A 21173-nucleotide genomic window follows, 5' to 3' on the forward strand; every position below is an offset into this window, starting at 1 on the left:
ATGACATTATAAAATTTTGGTAGCTGATCAATGTCTTCAAGAATTAAATCAAGGCAATAAGCTGCATAAGGAGACCAAAAATAACATTTTTCTAGCTGTCACAGAATCTAATAGTTAAAACATATCCTTAATCACATTACTAGTATCAATAAATTTTAAGAAAATTGTTCCACTTGGACTATTCGCCAAAAAGTTGGTAAGAGACCTTCGTTTTCCATTTGTCCAACCATCGCATATCAAAGTACAAGCACATTTCTCACATTCAACCTTATTTTCTCCAAACTAGCTTGGATATTGTCAACTATTTTTTTTTTCAAATAAGACATCCTAACTTCATTATAAGTAGGAGGCTTTAAACCCTTTCCATATTCAATAACAAATTTAAACATTTGAACAAATAATGAGCTTCTTAACAAATTAAAAGGTAAAACATTACCATATATGCAAATCCAAATGTCTAGAATCACCAATTCTTTGTTTTTAATCATTTCATTCATGGTTTTTTTGCTATATAACTCATTGTTTCCCTTCTTGGAAAATGACTTCAATGTTTCGTTTTTATTACTATCTTGGATGTTTATTCTTCAAAACTATCTTAATCATTTGCTTCTTTGACTTTTTATTTATCTTCTAATAACTTCATAAACATGTCTTCGATATCATTTGGAACAAATGTACATGCAATGTGATATTTTCCTTTATTATAGCAAGATAGCGTTTCACTTTTGCAACACCACCCCAAACAAGTATCTGAATAATACTTACACTTGACTAGAAGTCTATGAGGGAGAAGACTCTCACAATGATTTCATGTAATATCTATTTCTTCCTTTTACTTTATCTGACTCATTGCCTCTACCAATAAAGTCAAACAAATAACAACTTATTTTTATCCTAAAATAAACAAAATCCTTGAAAAACACACTTTTGTGAAAAAAAAAACAAAAAAATATATAACAAATACAAAAACAACTATATATAAAAATAAATAAAAAGTTTGATATAAACATATCCTTAAATAATTTTATATAAAATAAAAAAATACAAGAATATATTTTAAAATGAAATTTTTAAAAAAAAAATCTTATATAATAAAGTAAAATAAGTGCTTAAATAATTTTATATAAAAATAAAATAAACAAAAACTTAAATAATTTTATATAAAAAAATAACAAAAAGAAAACAAATTCTTTTTATAGTACAAATGACAACCTATATTTTTTTTTATTTTGGTTTATGAGGATTAAAACATATTTTATTAACTTATTATTTAAAAATTTATTTATTGTTATAATTTATTTATTTTTATCTTGAAAAAATGTGGGGACCAATGTGGTTTGTTGGGCTGGGAAAAAAATAACCCCAGACATAACTTTAACTTTAACCCCAGACACTTATTTTTCTTCTTATTGATTAAAATAATCATTAGAACATAAGGTGGTAGCTGGTGGAAAGCTGAAGTTGGTGGGCCAAGTGTCTTCTAATTGATAAAATTTAACATCCAGGTGATATATCAAAACTTCAGATATTAAAACATAAATTAATTACTCTAGCTATCAAAAGTAAGAGAGCCTGAGAACGTGATATCACCAAATTTGTTCTTCTTTTCCAACTTTCTCTTCCTCTGTTCTCCACTAGAGTGTTTCATACTGGATCCGTGTTCCGCTAAGTTTCTATTGTTCTTCTTTTTCTACCCATTTTATTTTCTTCTTTTGGTATGTTCTCATTTGTGCTTCTCCTTTATGTGCTTTCACTATATTTTTTTAACCTTCTTTACCTTTTTTTTTTCACTATATCTTTCTATATCTTTCTTGTTCTTCTCAATTTATTAGTGTTATCAAAATCGCATTAAAAAAATATCAGGAATTCTAAAAATCCTTTATGAAGTTATAACGAAACTCTTAATGGGTTATGATAGAAACATTGTGGTAAAAATAAATACAATATATACATATAAATAACTTTAAAAAAATATAAAATAATGAAAAAGATAATCATAACTAATAATAATATTATGTGATGGAAGAAGGTTAAGATCAGACCCAATCACTAGATCCATGACAAGGAAGATACAAGAAGATTGAGACTCTACTACTGATGGCAGAGACACATTCCTCTACATGTTCAAAAATGTCATAACCTAGTAAAGAATTGTAGAATAGAATTTATTTTCTTGCCAAAAATAGAATACAAATTTTACTTGTATTTTTTTCTTAATTATAATTAGGGTTGAATTAGTCAACTAAAAAACAACCTAGGTTGAATTAGGGTTTCTAGAAGACTTCTAAATTTACTTAGTCTAGTCCTAAACCTAAAAAGAGTCACATGAAGCACACCTTTGTCATGCTTTCCTTGTGACTCCAAAATAGGCGCCAATTTCAAACCTCTAGCATTTGAATTTTCCCACCATTTTCTTTCTACATTGGCTGGACATCTACCCTATGTAAAGAGGTGTTTGGCTCATAAAATTCTAAGATCAATATATGAGTGAATAGCCCAAGTTTGCAAGCTTTCTCACTAGACACCTTGATCTTCTTCTTTACCTCTCCAAGTGATATGGCCCAACCAATCACCTCCCTACCTCTCATGCACCTTCAAGGAAACCATAGATCCATTGGAGCCATCCTTGTCCATTTCATCCATTAGCTTCTTCCAATCCTCTCAACAAATCAAGAAATCCAATCACTCATGAAGGCAACACCATCATTATGTCTAGAAGTTCAAATAACACTAACATCAAATCAAATAATCATTAATTTTAAGTTCAAAACATGAAAGAAATTGTCTTATGTTTTGTAATTATCCGACTCTTCTTTAATCGCAACATAATTGTCTTCAATATTATCCAATAGGGCAAATCCCTCCTCCTCTTCCCCTTCAGAAAAAATCTCAAAGTTAAATAATTATTCAAACTCAAAATCAGAATTATCATGCAATTCATTCCCAACCACAATTTCAATCATCTCTTTGCCCTCATGTAGGCTCAATCAAAAGGACAACTCTAGGATTAAGTAATCTACAAAGCATATCCAAGAAGACCTCAAAGTCATCAAAACATTAATTAGACCTATGGTCAGAAGAACACAAAAATACTGAGTTTCGGCTGACTTCAGAAGAGACTAGTGAACATTATTTTTTGGGTCAAGCTTTAGCTTAAATAATTGTATAAAGTTGTTTAGGACTTCATGGGTCATGCATTGGGCCTAGTAGCATAAAATAATTGGGCCAAATATTTGGACTGAGTAGTGTTGGTTTCTGGCCTTGTATTTGGGCCAATAGTAGATTAGGTCTAGTTAGGGTAACAATTGAGCTTTTTTAGCCCAATGTAACCCTAGCCCATCTAGGGTATAATAAAGGACGAAAATTACCTTGACAAATAGCACGTGGACGTCCACATGGAAGCCTAAGATGGAGAGAGTTTAGCATGGAAGGTGTGAACTACACATGGAAAGCATAAGTTCACATGGCACCTTGTCATTGGAGAGTTTATTTTTGAATTTTCAAATTTTGACTCCAAAATGTCCAACCCCTTACACTATATAAATAAGTGGGCAGATTACATGTAAAGAAGCTTGGAATTAAATAAGTGTTATGCTGTCAAAATTCAGTCTCATACATTGTCTTAGCTCTCTCTAGGGTAGAACCCTTAGTAGCTTCCTTAGAACTTTGCCTAGTGAGTTGGCTTAACCTCTCACTCTCCCTAATTCACTTCACTTTAATTTCTTTAAGTTCCAAGTGCTTCTGCAACCTTTCTCAACTCCATCATAAATTCGAAACTACACAAATAGGGAGATGTTTCATTGAATCAAAGAATCCAGGAGGAAATATTCTCTCCAACATGCAAATAACGATTGGAATATTTTGCTCCATCCTTGTTAGTGATTCATTATTCAATGTTGCAGAGCACAAATCTTTGAAGAAATGATTAATTTTAATAAGAAGATTTAAAACATGCATTGGCAATGAGCTAAACACAATAGGAAGTAATGTCTCCATGAATACATGACAATCATGACTTTTCAACCCATGAATCCTTCCCTTTACAACATCAACCCATCTAGCCAAGTTCACATCCTCAATTCTTTTATCCAAAGAAAAAATAACTTAGCTTCACTTGTAGGTAAAGTGTAATTTATTTTAAGCTTTAACATTTTCCTGTTAGCTTGTGCCTTCAACTCCAAGTATATTTTGCTTTAGGTTATAACTCAAGTCACTAGACAAAAATAATGCCCTAACAAATAGTAAAACATTTATAACACTAACCAGTAACAAAGTTGCATACCTAGCGAACTACTTTGTATTTGTATAACAAGCATAACCGAATTGCCGATACATATACTCGTGTTGAAATGGTGCATTTCCTTTTCCTACATACATTATCATAAATTTTTCTTAACAATCTCTAACACACATGACCACTTTGTATTGTCTTATTTATGCAGCAACACAATAAACACAAAACACTTCTACTAACACCTTTGTTTCTACAACACTGTCTAAAGTGACATAAGTGTATAATTTCCCCCACAATTGGATGGTGCAACAAATTAGACACATCATCAGGTGTGATGGTCATCTCACCAATAGGTAGATGCAAAAAAATTGAATCACTATGCTCTCAACAAATGCAGTAGCCTCATAACTAGTCTTAACAAGAGCTGATAACGTAGATAACTCCAATGTGTTTTTTATATGCTCATGCGGAGGACCCAACTTATTGATCTCTGTCCACAAAACACCTACTTTACCAATAAATATTTAGGTAGTATTTAAAATAGATAGTCTAATGTAATAGACAACATAATTTCATACCACTCCATCCCATAGATGATGAGCAACATGTTCCTCATAATTTTTGAGTGATGAGGTGTCAATGGACCCCCCTCCCAAAAAAGAATCAACCAACACTAAGTGAGGTTCATCAACTTGAACCTTCATGTCTTTGTCGTCCTCATGAATGAAACTAGGTTGTCCACATTATCTTCATTTTACAAAGGCTTGTGACCAGATTGAGAATTACTTCCTCTAATTCTAACCATGACTATCTGCAAATACACAAAACAAATATCTAAATATTATTAAGTAAGAACATATGCTAAATCAGTATTAATAACAAATAAAAAAAACATGCTTTGGAATACAAATTCCAAAAACATGTTCTAAATTGGTAATTCCAAAACACCTTTCACGATTGTCTAATCCAGAACATGTTTTCGAATTGGTCATTTTGTAACACCTTTTTTAGATTGTCAATCTAAAACATGTTTCTAGATGACGAATTCTAGAAATATGCTTCGGATTGAACAATCCAGAAAGGTGTTCTAAAATTACAATTCAAAAACATGTTTTAACAAACACCTTCTTTATGGATTGCATAATTTGAAAATGGTATGGATTAAGCAATCTTGGAGGTTTCCAAATTAAGCTATGTAGAAAGTAGAAAAAGTTTGAATCACCTGCAACAGTGTAGTGGTTTTGGAAAAAAGATGAAAAAGTTGTTGGAGAAGAAGCAAAACACTCTCACTCAATCTCAACAGTAGAAGGCGCAAAGTGACAACAATGGAGTGTAGTGCCAACATGGGAGCAGCAGAGAAGAGGCAATATGGGAGCAAGAAAGAAGAGGCAACCAACATAAAAGGTAAGGGGGGGAATTAGGGTTGGAGATTAAGTTATACATCAACAATATTTCAGTCTTTTTAGTTATTAGTATGGAGTATGGGTGCAAATGGTAGTCATAGGGTATGGGAAGCAAAAGCCTATCGAGGAAAGTAATGTGGTTGACTATCTCCATAATTTGTTAAATTGAAGTAAAGTTGATGAGTTTGACATGCTTAATAGGTTAAAGATGACAAATTCTCCCTACACCATATCATGTGTGCCTTTAATGAGCAATGTAAAATGTCTATTGTATCCTTAATGAAATAAAACTTAGGTTTCCACTACAACAATGCATTCTTCTACAACAACCCTTACGCACCCAATCTTACGTACCTAAGGCACGACGACACCCAACACACACCACTGAGTTCCTAAGGCACAACAACGGAGAGGAGGAGAAGAGTTATGGTTGTGGAAACTGATATGCAGTGCAGTAAGTTTTTGCAAATTGTGTGACTTTTGGATATCAATGTCCGGAAGTATTTTTCTATTCCGAACATGCATATCCGAAGTTGTACTGGATGCTTATGTCCAGAAGGTTATAACTAATTTTTTGCCTTGGATATGGATATCCGTAGCTGTTCCGGATGTGAAAATTCATAAGTTCAAGGGTTTCAAATGATTCAAGATGTTGAAATCTGGAAGTCAATAACATGTGCTTTTCAATTAATGGCAAATATGCTAACACTTCCGAATGTCAATATCTGTAGACAAATATGTGACTTCCGGATATTAACATCGGTACGCAAATATGTGACAAGGACAAAGTTGAGATTATCGGTACGCAAATATGTGATAAGAACAAAGTTGAGATTAGAAACTTATGTTGGGTGCAAATAAAAAATATATGGTGCAGGGGGAGAAATTGCCGTTAAAGACCGGGGTTGCAAGGAATGTTTAATTCGTTTCCCCATCCCCCACCATTAACTCACTAATTTAATATTTATTTTTATGGAATAAAAAAAGAGTGCAGATTGGAACTGTTTATATAAATAGAGAGAAGAGAATTTTAAGAAAGGAATTGATGATTTATTTATTATTTCACAAGCACTAACATTGACCATAAAAGTACACATACACAGGCAAAATTGTCCCTTTACTTATCCCTGGCTAGTGTAGCTTCCGAGAATTACTATTAATTCACACTCTAACAGTTATTCAAATACACTCTCTACTGTTAAAAATTTATTGGAAACTACAAAATCTTTGTCAAATTTATTAAATAAAGAGTGGTAACTCATAAAGTTGTGATTTCCAATAAATTTTAGTTAATAATAAAGAGTGCGCAACAGTGTGTTTACTAGCATTTCTCATACCTATAATAATACATAGTTTGTGGCTTCAAGAATCAGCAAGTTCGATAAGTTGATTGACCACGTTTGGATCTGCAAGGGTACTTGTATCTCCAAGTTCATCCAACTGCCTGGAAGCAATTTTTCTCAGAACTCTTCGCATTATCTTTCCACTCCTTGTTTTTGGAAGGCCAGGTGCCCAATGGATTTTGTCAGGTGCTGCAAAGGCTCCAATCTGAAATGTTCAACAAAATAATCTCATCAATCATTCCTTTATATATATTCATACAAAGCAAAGATTTGAAATGTTGTCTGAGGTACCACAGGATTCACAAAATTACTTACCAAGGGAACCAACAACAACAACCAAAAAAGAGATTGCAATACATCTTTTAAGTAGTTTTCAATAAAATAATACAATTTCCAATTATTTATGACATTGGTTCACACCATTTTGTGAGATGATAAAAATCCCATAAATAAAACAAAACGAGGGTGATTCACCCATTTTTATATATATATATATATATATATTATAATTTAATCATATGTTTAATCAGTGTGGAATCTTCAACAAAACTATACAAAAGCCATTATTACCTGGTACTGGTGCAGAAAAATGTGATATTTTTCCAGGAAAATTGTGTAAGGAAAACAGAGTAATAACTCAACAAAGTAATATCTAGAGCAAGACACAGTAGTTCTATGTTGTCAGTTTGAAGTAGAGACCTGCTTTCGAACAGTGAGTATGAGCTCCTTCCGTAGTTCTTCACTGTATTGAACACCATCCACCATTGTAACAAATGCATAGATACCCTGTCCTTTCACCTACAGTAGTAATGGTAGTTGATTAGCAGCAATCATTTGGATACTTGATGACCAGCACACAGAAAGAATACGATGCATTCAATACATACCGCGTGCTCCACACCAACCACAGCAGCCTCTGCACATTTCGGATGTGAAACTAGAGCTGATTCCACTTCAGCTGTGCCAATCCGATGCCCACTGCATATAACACGACTATATGATTAGATTAGAACACCAAAAAGATTAGATTAGAACCACATGGAAGATAGACATTTCTATTAGTGTTTTCGTGCCTGTATCTGTAAAGAAGAAAATTGTAAGATTGAGGAATCATCAGAAAGAGATTTCAAAATTTAAAGAATACCTGACATTGATGACATCATCAACTCTTCCAGTGAGCCAATGGTATCCATCTTTATCCCTGAAACAAAGTTAAAGGGCAAATTATAATCATCCCGCACATTGTCTCGTGTTCTGGTGGTATTTCCCTATTCGAGCTAAAACTACAGAAATTTAATTCACGTAGGCTAAATTCAAATTCAAAGATTATTAGACCAGAATCCTGGAAACTGGCATATAGTTCTAGCAAAACACTAACCTGCTGCAACCATCGCCACTGAAATAGTATCCCGCAAATGCCTTGAAATATGTTGTTTCATATCTTTCATGATCACCATACAGAGTTCTGAAAGCTCCAGGCCACGATTTCTTAACACACAAATATCCATTGCACTCACCTTCTATTTCTACACCATTTTCATCCACTATGACAGGCTACAGTTACAAATAGATTAGTCACTGATGAAGGCAAAGGGAAATAGTAAACTAGAAGTAAAAAAAGTTTACATTAAATTACAAAAGAAACACATAAGGTCAGCATAGAAGACCTGAACTCCAAAGAAAGGGAAAGTTGCAGAACCGGGTTTCTGGGGCCAAGCACCTGGTAGTGGAGTTATCTGTAAGCAACAGAAAAAAAAAATTAGACCCAGAGAAAGAAGTGCATAGACATGATTAGCATCTCACTCGGTGTGTGTGTGGGGGGCAACCCAAAATCTCCATTACCTCCTGAGATGTGCACATGTGGTATGCAACAAATTAATTGAATTTGTGAGTAATGGAATGAGTCTATCTATGTTCATTGCCAGCCATTAGAACCAAATTTAACAGATAATCATTGGAAGCTACAATACCATGAAGCCACCCGTTTCTGTTTGCCACCAAGTGTCAGAGATAGGGCACCTTGAATCTCCAACTACATTGTAAAACCACCTCCATGCACTTGGATTTATTGGCTCACCTACACTTCCTAGGACTCGTAAAGATTTCCTTGAGTAGCGAGTAACAAACTGCACAGATTACAATGATTTGAATGAACAACAATAATTAAATTAAGAATCAATGGAAGTCTACATACTATTACATCACAGTTCCCTTGTTCTATCAATATGTTCAGATATTGTAGTTGGAAATTTATTGAAACTATCTATCAACATAAACTACTAGTTATATTCCTATAAGAGATGCTAAGATATCAATTTTACATCATGATTTATATAAGCTTCTTTTGGATGAAGATTTATAATAAATAATCTTGAATAATTTAAGGACCTATTTGGTTTGAGAAAACATTTTTTGTTTTCATAAGGACTACAAAATAATTATTTTGTTTTTGATCTAAAATATTGGCAATGGAAACAATATAAACAGGATTTTCTGAACACAACAACAGTTAACTTCTTTTAACATTGCAACAAGACTACGTTTCTAAATCCTTCCAAGTAAAACTAATTTTAGGTATGACAAGAGTAGAACCAAAAGAGATGAGACGTGCCAGGTTGTGTGTGTAAACAAAAGCATTCATTCATAGTCAAATCAATTTTGATAGAGAAACACACGGAATCATGAGGAATCTTACATCATCACCATCACGCATGAGGGACCGCACCAGTGTGGGGGCAGTGTAAAATAATGTCACTTTATATTTGTCAACAATGTCCCAACATCGCCCAGCATCAGGATAATTAGGAGCCTGCATTCAGGTTGTGAAATATTTCTTATCAACTCATTGACTCGTAATTTTCTATCTATGAACTCAACATGCCAATACTATGATGTTTCCGGAGATTATCTTACTTTTATTTATAAAGCCTGTAAATATGTATATAGATATAGATATGTTGCCAAGACAACTAGTGTATCTCCAAAACTCAGTATGTCAACTATTGATACATGAAGTAGTCACTTTAAAATGCATTTTAGGTGCTCATTTTGTTTTTGCTGTTCCGTAACTATTCTGCGAGCCAATAAAAAACTCTTTTCTCACTGGTATAACACAATCTGTACTTTTGTTTTTTAGAATTGTTAACATCAAGAAGCAACGACCAAATAGTTTTTCCCACTGGGTGTGGTTGGCTACTTTATCAAAGAATATCATTGAGCCCAAGTCTTCAGAGATGAAATTCGATCTAAAGTCTAAATTGGTTTTACTAAGTTTTTCTTCATTTTCCTACACTGCTTATAAGCTAAGCTAACCTCTATCTGTTCAACTGGGCTTCAATCATTCTTCTTCTCACATGATCAAACCATTTTTCAGAATCCTTAAATTGTAGCAATATATTAATTTATGGTTAAATTGGTCTTTTCGGTTCCACTGCTAGCATGTCACTTGGATTCATTTTCTCTAGCTCTGCCGCACATATAAATAAACAACTATGTTTTAAGAAAATTTTTATTACCCCTTCATACACAATAACAGATGCACCATTGAGCATGGGTCCATAAGTGACATAGCTATGCCCGGTAATCCAACCACAATCTGCTGTACACCTGTAGTCAGAGTATAAAGCATTACATAACAGTAGTGAACCATATTCATCAAGAACGTGTCAAAAAGGTAGAAGAAAATGCTTCTAGGGGATACCAGTAGATGTCAGACTGCTTGTAGTCAAATGCATACTTGAATGTCGTTGCAGTGTACACCATGTAACCACCAGTTGTATGCAAGACACCCTTTTAGGAACATAAATATTAGAAAGCAGCAGCTGAAATAAAGAAAGGAAAAAAAAAGAAACATGACGTAGTGTACAGCAGTAACAGCACAATGATACCTTAGGTTTGCCTGTGCTCCCACTTGTATAGAGTAGAAAAAGTGGGTCCTCGGCATCGACCCACTCCACTGGACAACTAGTTGGATATTGAGGAACGACATCCTGCAAAACCAGTCAAAGGTAGCCAAAAAAATGTTCAAAAGAAGTATGAAGTTTATCATAATCGTGGACAACGTTGGAAATTGAAAACATATTTAGCACTGTTAAACAGAAATTCAAGACTCATAGCAACCTTATCATATGAAACAAACTAATCTGTTTGAAATAACTGAAGAAATTCATACTGAAACAATTATGTAACTAATTATTTGGCATGGCATGCAGACAGTTTGCAGAGTACGGAAAATAGAATCATGATTCTACACTTAGTTAACCATGTGAAAGTTTATCTGCTAAATGGGGATTTTATATACCAACCTGCCACCATATATCACGCCCATCCTTCCATTTGGTATCTTCCCTCTTCGTTGCCAATGAGTTTTCATAAACTAAGCATTTATCTGTTGAGACAAGAAAAAAAAGCAAGAGAATAAGATCAAGGAATTTAATAAAGAGAACATAATGAACCAGAGATTATGGATGTAACATATACATCTTCAAAAACCCTAAAGGATGGGAAACAGGTCAGTTCAGTTGCAAATGTCTGTTAGATTGGGAAACAGGTCAAGAGGGATAGACAAGAACTGCTAGATAACAGAGATAATGTGCAGGAAAAGATATATGTGAACTATTTTTGTATTGATAATGGATCTAAACCAAATGAATTCAGACCCAGTGTTGCATAAACTAAAGAAGAAAATCTCCTAAACGATTTGAGAGGCCAGTCTCTCCCAAGTTCTAACCAAAATCCCTCCCTCCTCCCTACCCCCACATGCTCATGCGCCTTATTTCTCCTTATTATATAGACTGACAGTATGGTAAATAGTTAAGGAGTATATTGTCTCCTTCATCTCTCTCCCTGTGCCTGATCCGATGATGGTCCTTCTACCCTTCTGATATACCTAAGTAATTTTGGTGCTCTGGGTTTCATCCAGAACCATCATGGGGGAAGTTTTAGAATATCCCAGCCTACTTTATTAGTCCATATCAATATAAGTGAAGTCAGTTTGCAATGGTTATTGTAAATGAAATTTCAAATGGTCACTGATTTCTATGCGCTAGGTTTTCATCATATGACATTCTCAAACTATCAAATAAATTTGTGAATAAAGCCTACTCCAAAAGGCCAGGCTGCTAAGAGGGGACAGCAACTACTTAAATTATTATTTGTGTCCTACGCCCAACTGATATAGGACTCACTTGTCACAAACTTAATATCACACAATAAAAGAAAAAGGGAAGAGATATGAACAACACCCGCAAGGATGTGTTTATTGACAAACTAGAAAATGTTAAAATACAGTACACTTTTTATTCAACGTGCTCGACCTATCTAGTATATACATGCTAGAAAGCTCCACTTCTGTCACCAATCATAAACTTCCTACTGGTATTTTCTATATTGATCTCTCTCTCTCCCTTAGTGTTTGTGTGTCTACACATTAATGTCTGAATTTTAATCAGCAAATCAGAACAGGTCAATATTGCAGTGATTATATAACTGAAATATTAAACAAATTAAGATATTCCCACCAATAGAAACTCCATTTTGGGCTGAATCCTTGATTGCAGCATCAACAATATCTTTCAGATTGAGAACCTTAGGGCCCCTTTTAACAGCATTGCAAGTAATTACAACTTTTGGTTTACAATCAACGATTCTCTGGGCAAGAGCTTCTGCAGAAAAACCAGCAAATACAACCTGAACAGATGAAAATACTAACTATTAACTCAAAAGGCAAGTCAAACATATTAAGCAATTTAGTAGTTTAACAGGAGTAAACAAGAAATGGCGGACAAGGAAAATATTTTGAAGTTCTTGTTGATACCGAATGAACAGCACCAATCCGGGCATAGTAGTTTAACAGGAGTAAACAAGAAATGGCGGACAAGGAAAATATTTTGAAGTTCTTGTTGATACCGAATGAACAGCACCAATCCGGGCACAGGCAAGCATTGCGATGGGGAGCTCCATAAGCATAGGCAAATAAATAATTACAGCATCTCCCTTTTTCACACCATTATCCTTCAGATAGTTAGCAAGCTGAAACAATAAAAATATTCAATTATTTGGCCACTTTACATTGAGTCTTCACAATTCAAAAACAAAATATATTACCACCTAAACTTGAGGAACTGGACTATCCTCATTGTATGCAAACAGAGAAAAGTCAGAACAAACCTGGCAAACTTGATGAAGAAGCTGGGTGTACGTCAAATTACCATCCAAACCAGGTTCATTACCTTCCCAGTAAATAGCTACCTTGTCACCAAGTCCAGCTTCAACATTTCTATCCAAGCAATTATAACAGATGTTGGTGATCCCACCCTTGAACCACTGAAGCAATGCAACAAGAGAAAACAGAGACACGACACAAGGTACAAACACACTCAGCCTCTGAACAAACACTATCAGAAGGAAAAACAAAAACAAAAGCAAGGCAAAAACAAGACCCAAAATGGATGATGGAAATAGATCAATTACCTCAATCTTGATATTCCCTTTCCTTACATCAAAATTTTCATCACATACTTTATGACCCCATTTTTGTTTCCAATAAAACTCTGCCGCAATCTCAGACCAGAACCCAGCAGGGTCCTCAATAGATCTCTTGTACATCTTCAGATACTGATGGATCACAAATCACAAAAACACACATTAAAAAATCATTTTTTTAACAAAATCTTGCGCAAAGAGTTAATTCCAAAAAAAAACATTGTTTCTCTTCATTTGTTGATAAGTCAAAACCATTAAATTGAATCCCAGAAGACATTCATAAGCTGCAATATATGAAACCTGTTCTGGGGACTGAACATTAGCTTGGCTAGCAAAGTCATGACTAGGAAGAACGAAATCATCCTCTTCAGTTGCGAGAGAATCACCAAGTATCACAGCATTCAAGTGTGAAATGTGACCTGCCCCTGATGGCATAAGCTTCATTGATTCCACATGGCGAAGGAAATTGTTGGTCTTGATATTAGAAGCCATAGTAGTAGAAATTTTCCACCTTTTTCTCTTGCAATTCCAAAACAGAGAAAGAGAAGAAGAAGGCTTATTAAGAGAGGGATCCAAAGCAATTGGGTGAAGAGGGTCACGGGGCACTCCACCCAGATGAACAGAGACTGAGTTATGGGACAGAGGAATCATCTTGGCTAGTTGTAAAACCGATATATAAAGTTATAATTAATAAAACAATACCAGAAGAGCCGCACAATCACTGTGCACGTTCAAATAATTAAGGATTCGATTCTATTAAGGGAAAAGTGGGAAAGGAAAAAAAGGACCAGAGAGGAAAGTGATATAATTTTATGAAATTAATTTTCAAAACTAATTTAATTTCAAATATAAAATTCGAAAATTTAAATTTATATTAAAATACAAAAATATATAATATAAAACCTTGATAAATAAAAACGTTATATTTCAGAGTAAAAGTATTTTAAAATAAATTATCCAAAATTTAATTATTTTATTTTATTTATTATTTTGATATTTTTATTTTAATTATTTATTTATTTTAATTTAAAATATTCAATTCTTTGTATTTTGTTAATAATTTTAAGATTTTTTATTTTAATTATTTATTTTATCATAGTATAATATAATTGTTAGTATTTAATTATTATTTATATTTATATATTCTGAATTATTTACTACGTTATAATAAAAGTTAAATATTTATTTAAAGTTAATGGATTAAGTTGCTTTGTTTAATCGATTATGTAGCATATATTTGTAATTTGTAATTTTTCTCGCTATTGACCTTGGAAAGTAATTTGTCTCATATGTCTCGATCTTCGATCTTTCATTTCTCTTCTCCCTCTTTACACTCTTTCTTTTCATTGCAAACCAGTTAAAAGTTGTTATTTTAATAATTTTAAAATAATTATTATAAAAATTATCAAATTTATCCTAAAAAATTATTTCATATTATGAATCTAAAAGTAATCTTCTAAAAAATAATAATGTTTTCTTTTTCTAAACATATTAATCAGATCAAATATTAGCTTCGAAAAACATTGTGAAGAAAATTTAAATCACCAATCAAAATACTTTCATATGGTATTCAAAAAATCTAACTTTGGGGTTGCAAAAGTCAAAAAAATTATCTATGATATATATAAAAACATCATAGTCAAAATCATAGGATCACAACAAACAAAGAAAACAAATGGTCACAGTTTTTATTGGAAAGTTTTTAAATCCACTTGTTTTTGAGGAGGTCTTTGAGATGATCTTTCAAAATTCAATTTTATGTTCTTGATTTTTAGGAAGAGAATGATTAGGAGTTTATTTGTTTATTTATTTATTCTTTATGAATTTGGTGTTTTAAAAAAAAGTGTGATTGAAAAAACTAAAAATGATGAAAACAAAGTCAATTTGTTATGATTCCAACGGTCAAAAGGGCGGCATAGAGAATAGTAGGTAACGTGGTTAAGTAGAGAAATAAAATAAAAAAGTGATAATTTATTACGTGACAGAGAATCAAAGCAATGACATTTTCTTTTCATAAAAATAAGTTCCCCTTGTGCATATTAGATTGACTTTATGACAAAAAGTGAACCATTTTATCTGAACCTCCGATTCTTACCATTGCTGACAATGGAAAGAAAAATAAAATAGAAAAAAAGGCTGAGAAGTGATGCAAGGCAATATGAGGTGGGAGGGACTAATCAGGCAAAAGCTCTTGGATTGAAATATAATTTTAAATGAGTTAACCTAATTTCTTCCATCAAATTTATGGTGGTTGGGATAGTGCACTCACAAGTAGCATTCATTACTCTTTTTACATATTACTTCCCTTTGACAATTCAACTTTTATGAAGAATGTGTCATTATTATTTATGTTAAGTGTCATTATTCTAACCTTATCTATTAAATGGACAAAAGAAACTATATTTACTCGTTTTTAAAAAAAGTCAATTTTTTTTTTAAAATAGTAAAATAAAAATGTTAGTAAAACATGGCAAAACATTGTATCTTCTTAATTTGATTAAGATTTTGATGATATTTTCTCCGTTCTTTTCTTTATTATTTATTATCTTAATATGATCAAAATGTAAAATTTTAATCGAACTCTAAGATGATATTTAACATATTTGTATTTAAAAACTTATTTTCATCTTTTTAAACATAATAATCAATTATGTTAAGCTTATAATTAATTATCTCAAGCTAATCAAACATGGATTTCTCCCAATTTTGCATATAATTGATTATAAACAACGGATAATCAATTATGTTAGCTAAATATAAAATGTTTGTCATCACATATAATCGATTATAAATAATGAATAATCGATTGTTTTCTTACACAGGCCAGGAAGGGATCGTTTCCCTCATGCGAATCCTTCATGGTCTCCCGGTGATGTGAGTTGATTAAGGGATTACCCATTTTATGACACTTTCAAGAATTGGATCAAGATTTTACAAGCAATTCAAGAACACAAAAGAACACAAGATTTGAAACAAGAACACAACAAGAATTAAAACTACCGATTGAAACACAACAAAGAACAAAACCCACTAATTGAAACTCAAGAATTCAACAAAGAAATGGGTTTCTATGGAAACCGAAACAAGAACAACATGTACAATGGAAAGAAACTGAACAAAGTGAAGAACAAGTGTAGCAAATGAAAGGAAACAACAAAAGGAAACAATTGAACCGATTGAAATTGAAAAACTACAAGAAAACAACAAATGGGTAATTATGGAAGATGAAAGGAGATGGACCTATGTGGTTGATGACCCTTGGAATGTTCACGCCACTTGAAGGGTGGAGAAGCTTCAAGATGAGCGGATGTCGCCACTTGAGAGTCCCAAGAACCACCCAAGATAAGACTAGGAAGAAGAGAAGAGAACAAGTCTCACAAACTCTCTCACACCAATTTGGTATACTTTCTTTACTTCAAAATTCAACTTGTGATACAAGGCACCATGTACCTCTATTTATACAAGGCAAAGGAGTTGGAAGAGTCACTCTTCTAGTTCCTTCTCTAAACTAGCGCCTAAGAGAGAAAGGAGTTGGAAGAGTCTTTCTAGTTCTTAATCCAAAGTAGCGCCTTAGAGCCTTACATGAGAGGAGTCTTTTGGTTTTCCTCTTTGGCACTTTCCTAAGGCTACTCCTATATTATTTACAAAAGATATTAATTGGCTTGGGCCTCATCTTTTGAGAAGACTAATAGGAAGAACTTCAAATGCTTTGGGCTTTGTCCATTTCTCCTATTAATGAGGTCTTTATTTGCTTGTTGAGATGACCCTTCAAGTATAGCATCCTTGGTCACCTTCATGTATTTTTGGTTCATATCACTCGGGTCCCTTCATCCCTAGGTGATAGAGTACGTGGGTGTAACATGGGCACTTCGGGATTCACAACTAGCTTTATGACCGTTGGGACTCTTTTTCAGCCTATAAATAGGGGTGGGGTAGTGTGTTGAGACCACTTATGCTTTCCTTCATATTTTGAGTCTAAATAGGGGTTATGATGGAAGAGGCCCCAACACCAACTCTATTGAAAGGCCACCAACATGTCAAATGGAGTCAACCACTAGATTTATGTTCAAGATGAACCAAGGGGACGCATTTTACTAGAGTTATGGTCAAGATGAACCAAGATGACGCATTTTACATGCCATAAACTCTAGTATAGAGTTGCATTTTATTTCTTGTAAAATATTAGCATAGGAAATTTATTTGTAATTTTTCTTAGAATTAATTTTGACACCTAAAACACCAACCTAGGTAAACTTAGAGTTTCTAAAACCCTCTAAATTTACCTAGGCCGGTCTAGAAAACCCATGGAGGGGGTGAGCATACAAACTAGACACACCCCTCCCCATGTGCTCATTTAGGCTCCACTTTTGGGAGGGAATTCATTTGAATTTCCCTCCACTTTCTTTTGAATTTCCAGGCCTCTAAACACTATAAATAAGAGGGCTTGGCTCATGTATTTGCAAGATTAATATACTTAGTGAATTGCTGCCAAATTGTGCCAATTTCACTTCTTGCCCGAAAACCTCTTAGGTTAGGCTATTGATCTTCACAAATCCCCTTTTCCAAGTAGAGTTGGTCTCACCACTCTCAATCCCTACCTCTCATGCACCTTCAAGGTCACCATCACTCTTAAGAGGACCTTGCTTTGTCTTCCATCCATGATGCTTCCACCATTCACCAACAATTCTACAAACAATGAAGGCACTTCTCCATCAGGTTAGGTGTTAAGATTTTTTTCCTCTGTAAAGTTAGTTATGTATACCTCTTCCAGTACTTCTAGATCTTTGGGTGGCCAGTCCTCAATCAGTTTCGTGGAGTCTTCAGTAGTAAAAGAGAATAATGAGGTCGAGATTAGCTCATTTCGTGATGATGTCATTAGTAGGCAACCTAGTTGGCTATGGAGCAGGCACAAAGCGAATTGTCGCCTTGGGCAGGGTATGATTGAGTAGATAGAAGGTTTATTGATATTTTTTCTCAGTATAGGTTGTTGTCCACGAAAGAGTCGCTTGTGAACAATGCAACCATGTTGAAGAAGAATGAGGTCGGAATCGTCTCGGCCATTCACTATTATGTGAATGACAATGTGTGTCATGGGCGAGAGGGTGTCGGGTCCAACTTCTTCTTCATATATGCTTATTTTTCACTGGCATTCAAATATGTTTCTCGTTAAATGAGTTTACAATGTGGGGGCTTTGAGTCCTCAACGTTGCCCCCATGCAACTCCATCCAAACTTGTAGGATTCATTGCAGGCGTTCTGGATGTTATGTGACATGTTCAGGTTGCGACCGACACCTCAGTCTTTTATTCATTTATATAGTTCTTGTTTTGTGGAGCCTAAGATTTGGCAATGATTGACAGGATTTGGAGCAAATCCTTCACGAATTCATAACTCTAGAATCTCAAGAAGCCCAAGGATTTAGGATTGAATCCCAAAAACAATCACTACAAAAAAACTCGCGTATGTGATGGAAATTATTTTCATATAAAGTGGCGTTTATAAATGCCAACAATATACACGTGTGGCGGTTCCCCAAACCGCCATATAAATGATCGCTACAAAGTTTAATATGGTGGTCTTATGAGATCCACTACAACAGCCGTCATTTAACATTTTGTATAAAGTGACAGTTTTCGTATGTAATTAATGTCGGTCAAAATTGTCGCAATTTATTTCATTAAAAATGATTTCAGCGCAGAATATGGTGCATGTAAACACCATTATATAGGTATAATGTGACATTATTAATTGTTAGTATTATAATAAAATTGTAAAAAATAATACGTTGGTTTCAACAGACATAATTTTAATTCTAAATAAATGGAATTCAACCGCCACTTTTTATAATCTTGTTTGCATAATTAAACAACTAAACACATTTAATTATAATACCATTTAATTAAATAGGTTTTCATAATAAAAATATTAAATACTAATAAAATTAAATACTATAGAAAGTTATAAGCATCCATTCATTGCATTGAAAATTAGAATAAAGTTGATACATATAATTGTTCAAAAGTAAAGAAAACACACAAAATATTTTGAACATTCAAACTATTACAACTATTTCAACATGTTCATCCCTAACCAGTTTTACTTCAATTTTGCTTTCTCATCTTCCTTAATCAGTTTTTTTCCAACACTTGACCTTATTACTTGATTAGGTGATGGAGCACCACTTCCAACATCTAGTGCCTGAAATAAATAATAAATAATTTTAAGCTAAGAATTTTCAGGCATGACATATGTAGTCATGGTCTTAGGTTTAGGAAATGCTTTTTTGTAGTGGTTGCCTTATATTGGTAGAATAGGCAACACTTTTTCGAAAACACAGACAACATTTTTTCTAGTAATGTTTATACAACACATTTTTCAGTGTTGTTTATTGTTTAGGCAACATTTCGTGAAATGTTGTCATTGGTAATGATATGAATCCAAATAGAATTGACAACGAAAATAAGAATTTAGGGTTACGGAATGAAATCAACTAAAAATAGTAACAACGAAAAACCTGGATTGAGGAAGGCGCCACAATGTTCTCATGGAGTCCATCACTTTGTTGTTTCATTAGCCTCTCCAAATTTTTTGTTAAGGCTTGCATTTGTATTTGTGAAAGTTCATTATCTGACGTTTCCCCTGCCATGCTCAAGTAAAAAAATTAAAAATAACAATAAGTTTGGATCTCACACCACTTTCTCACGTGTTTACACTCAACACTCGTGTTTTACACAATAAGATTTTTTTATTGATCATACTGCCTTTTACCACTCATACTCTACTTAAGGTTCTTACAAGAATCAAGTACACAATAATCAAGAATCACTTTCAAAGGTAGCAATCACAAGCTTAAAATAATTTTATGTTTTTTATATGTTAACATCAATTAAAAAAAATAGTAAAGAACAAAATAGTGAAGAACAATTTCACTACCAACAAGACAATTACAAACAGCAAGCAAAAAATATATAGAGAAAATAAAATATGTAGACATGACACTTTTAGAACTTTTAACAAACAACAAGTATGCACTAGGTAATTTTCTTTTTGTTTTGTTTTCCTCTTCTTCTTTTCTATTTTCCTTTTTTTCCTCTTTGCTTTTTTTTAAAAGATTAACAGTACTGGGAGCAACCCCGTGTGAACAGTACGCATGAACAGTGCAGAATAGTGATGAACAATGTGTCAACAATAATGAGAAAAAAAAGACTACAAAATTGTATTATCACTCAAACCTTTGCTCTGAATACCAAATGATATGGATCCAAATAAAACTAACAATGGAAATAGGAATTTAGGGTTACGGAACAGAATCAACTAAAAATAGTAACAATGAAAAACTTGGATTGAGGAAGGCGCTATAAACAAAGTTTAATAAGCCTAAGGATGATCGCTACAAGAATTGGTGGATTCTTGATAAGATCGCAAGATGCAGGGAAAAACCCTAACAAAGAAATATTCTCTCTTAAATTGCCAAAATATTCGTTGCTCATTTTGAATTCCAATAATGTATAAATACAAATTTAGCTATAGGTATTTTCTTGTTTGTAAGAAAATAAAATGAAACTACAATCCCTATACTTTAAGAAGGATCATTTGCCCCAGTGGTTAAGTTGATACTTTCTATCTGATTTTGGGTTCAAATTCTACTCGAAGCAATATAATAATATTATTCTATTTTAAGAATCCAAACATGTTGTGCATGTAATCAACA

The 21173-nt window shown here is 33.3% G+C and overlaps 1 protein-coding gene across 1 annotated transcript; it reads right to left on the reverse strand.

Moving 5' to 3' along the window:
• Positions 1 to 6665: 6665 nt before the first annotated feature.
• On the reverse strand, positions 6666 to 14236 carry LOC137813732 (acetyl-coenzyme A synthetase, chloroplastic/glyoxysomal). The gene is made up of 17 exons (XM_068616145.1): positions 13764 to 14236; positions 13452 to 13595; positions 13149 to 13304; positions 12888 to 13010; positions 12500 to 12668; positions 11285 to 11367; positions 10868 to 10969; positions 10681 to 10769; positions 10496 to 10586; positions 9676 to 9789; positions 8951 to 9106; positions 8648 to 8716; positions 8359 to 8534; positions 8125 to 8181; positions 7868 to 7958; positions 7680 to 7778; positions 6666 to 7185 (listed from the first exon to the last, which is right to left on the reverse strand). Exons 1-17 carry the CDS (start codon positions 14112 to 14114, stop codon positions 7000 to 7002), a joined length of 2256 nt encoding a protein of 751 aa, XP_068472246.1. The 5' UTR covers positions 14115 to 14236; the 3' UTR covers positions 6666 to 6999.
• Between the last annotated feature and the right edge of the window lie 6937 nt (positions 14237 to 21173).

The sequence above is a fragment of the Phaseolus vulgaris genome, chromosome 1 (assembly GCF_000499845.2).
Source record: "Phaseolus vulgaris cultivar G19833 chromosome 1, P. vulgaris v2.0, whole genome shotgun sequence".
NCBI lineage: Eukaryota > Viridiplantae > Streptophyta > Magnoliopsida > Fabales > Fabaceae > Phaseolus > Phaseolus vulgaris.

What these genes read in the sequence shown, in the direction of transcription:
- LOC137813732 (XM_068616145.1), bottom strand. Translation starts at nt 14,114, where the DNA reads ATGATTCCTCTGTCCCATAACTCAGTCTCTGTTCATCTGGGTGGAGTG. An exon ending in GGATTGGTGCTGTTCATTCG is followed by an intron (nt 12,669 to 12,887) that starts GTATCAACAAGA and finishes TCATCTGTTCAG; the next exon opens with GTTGTATTTGCTGGTTTTTC. An exon ending in TCCCTTTCTTTGGAGTTCAG is followed by an intron (nt 8,535 to 8,647) that starts GTCTTCTATGCT and finishes TTGTAACTGTAG; the next exon opens with CCTGTCATAGTGGATGAAAA.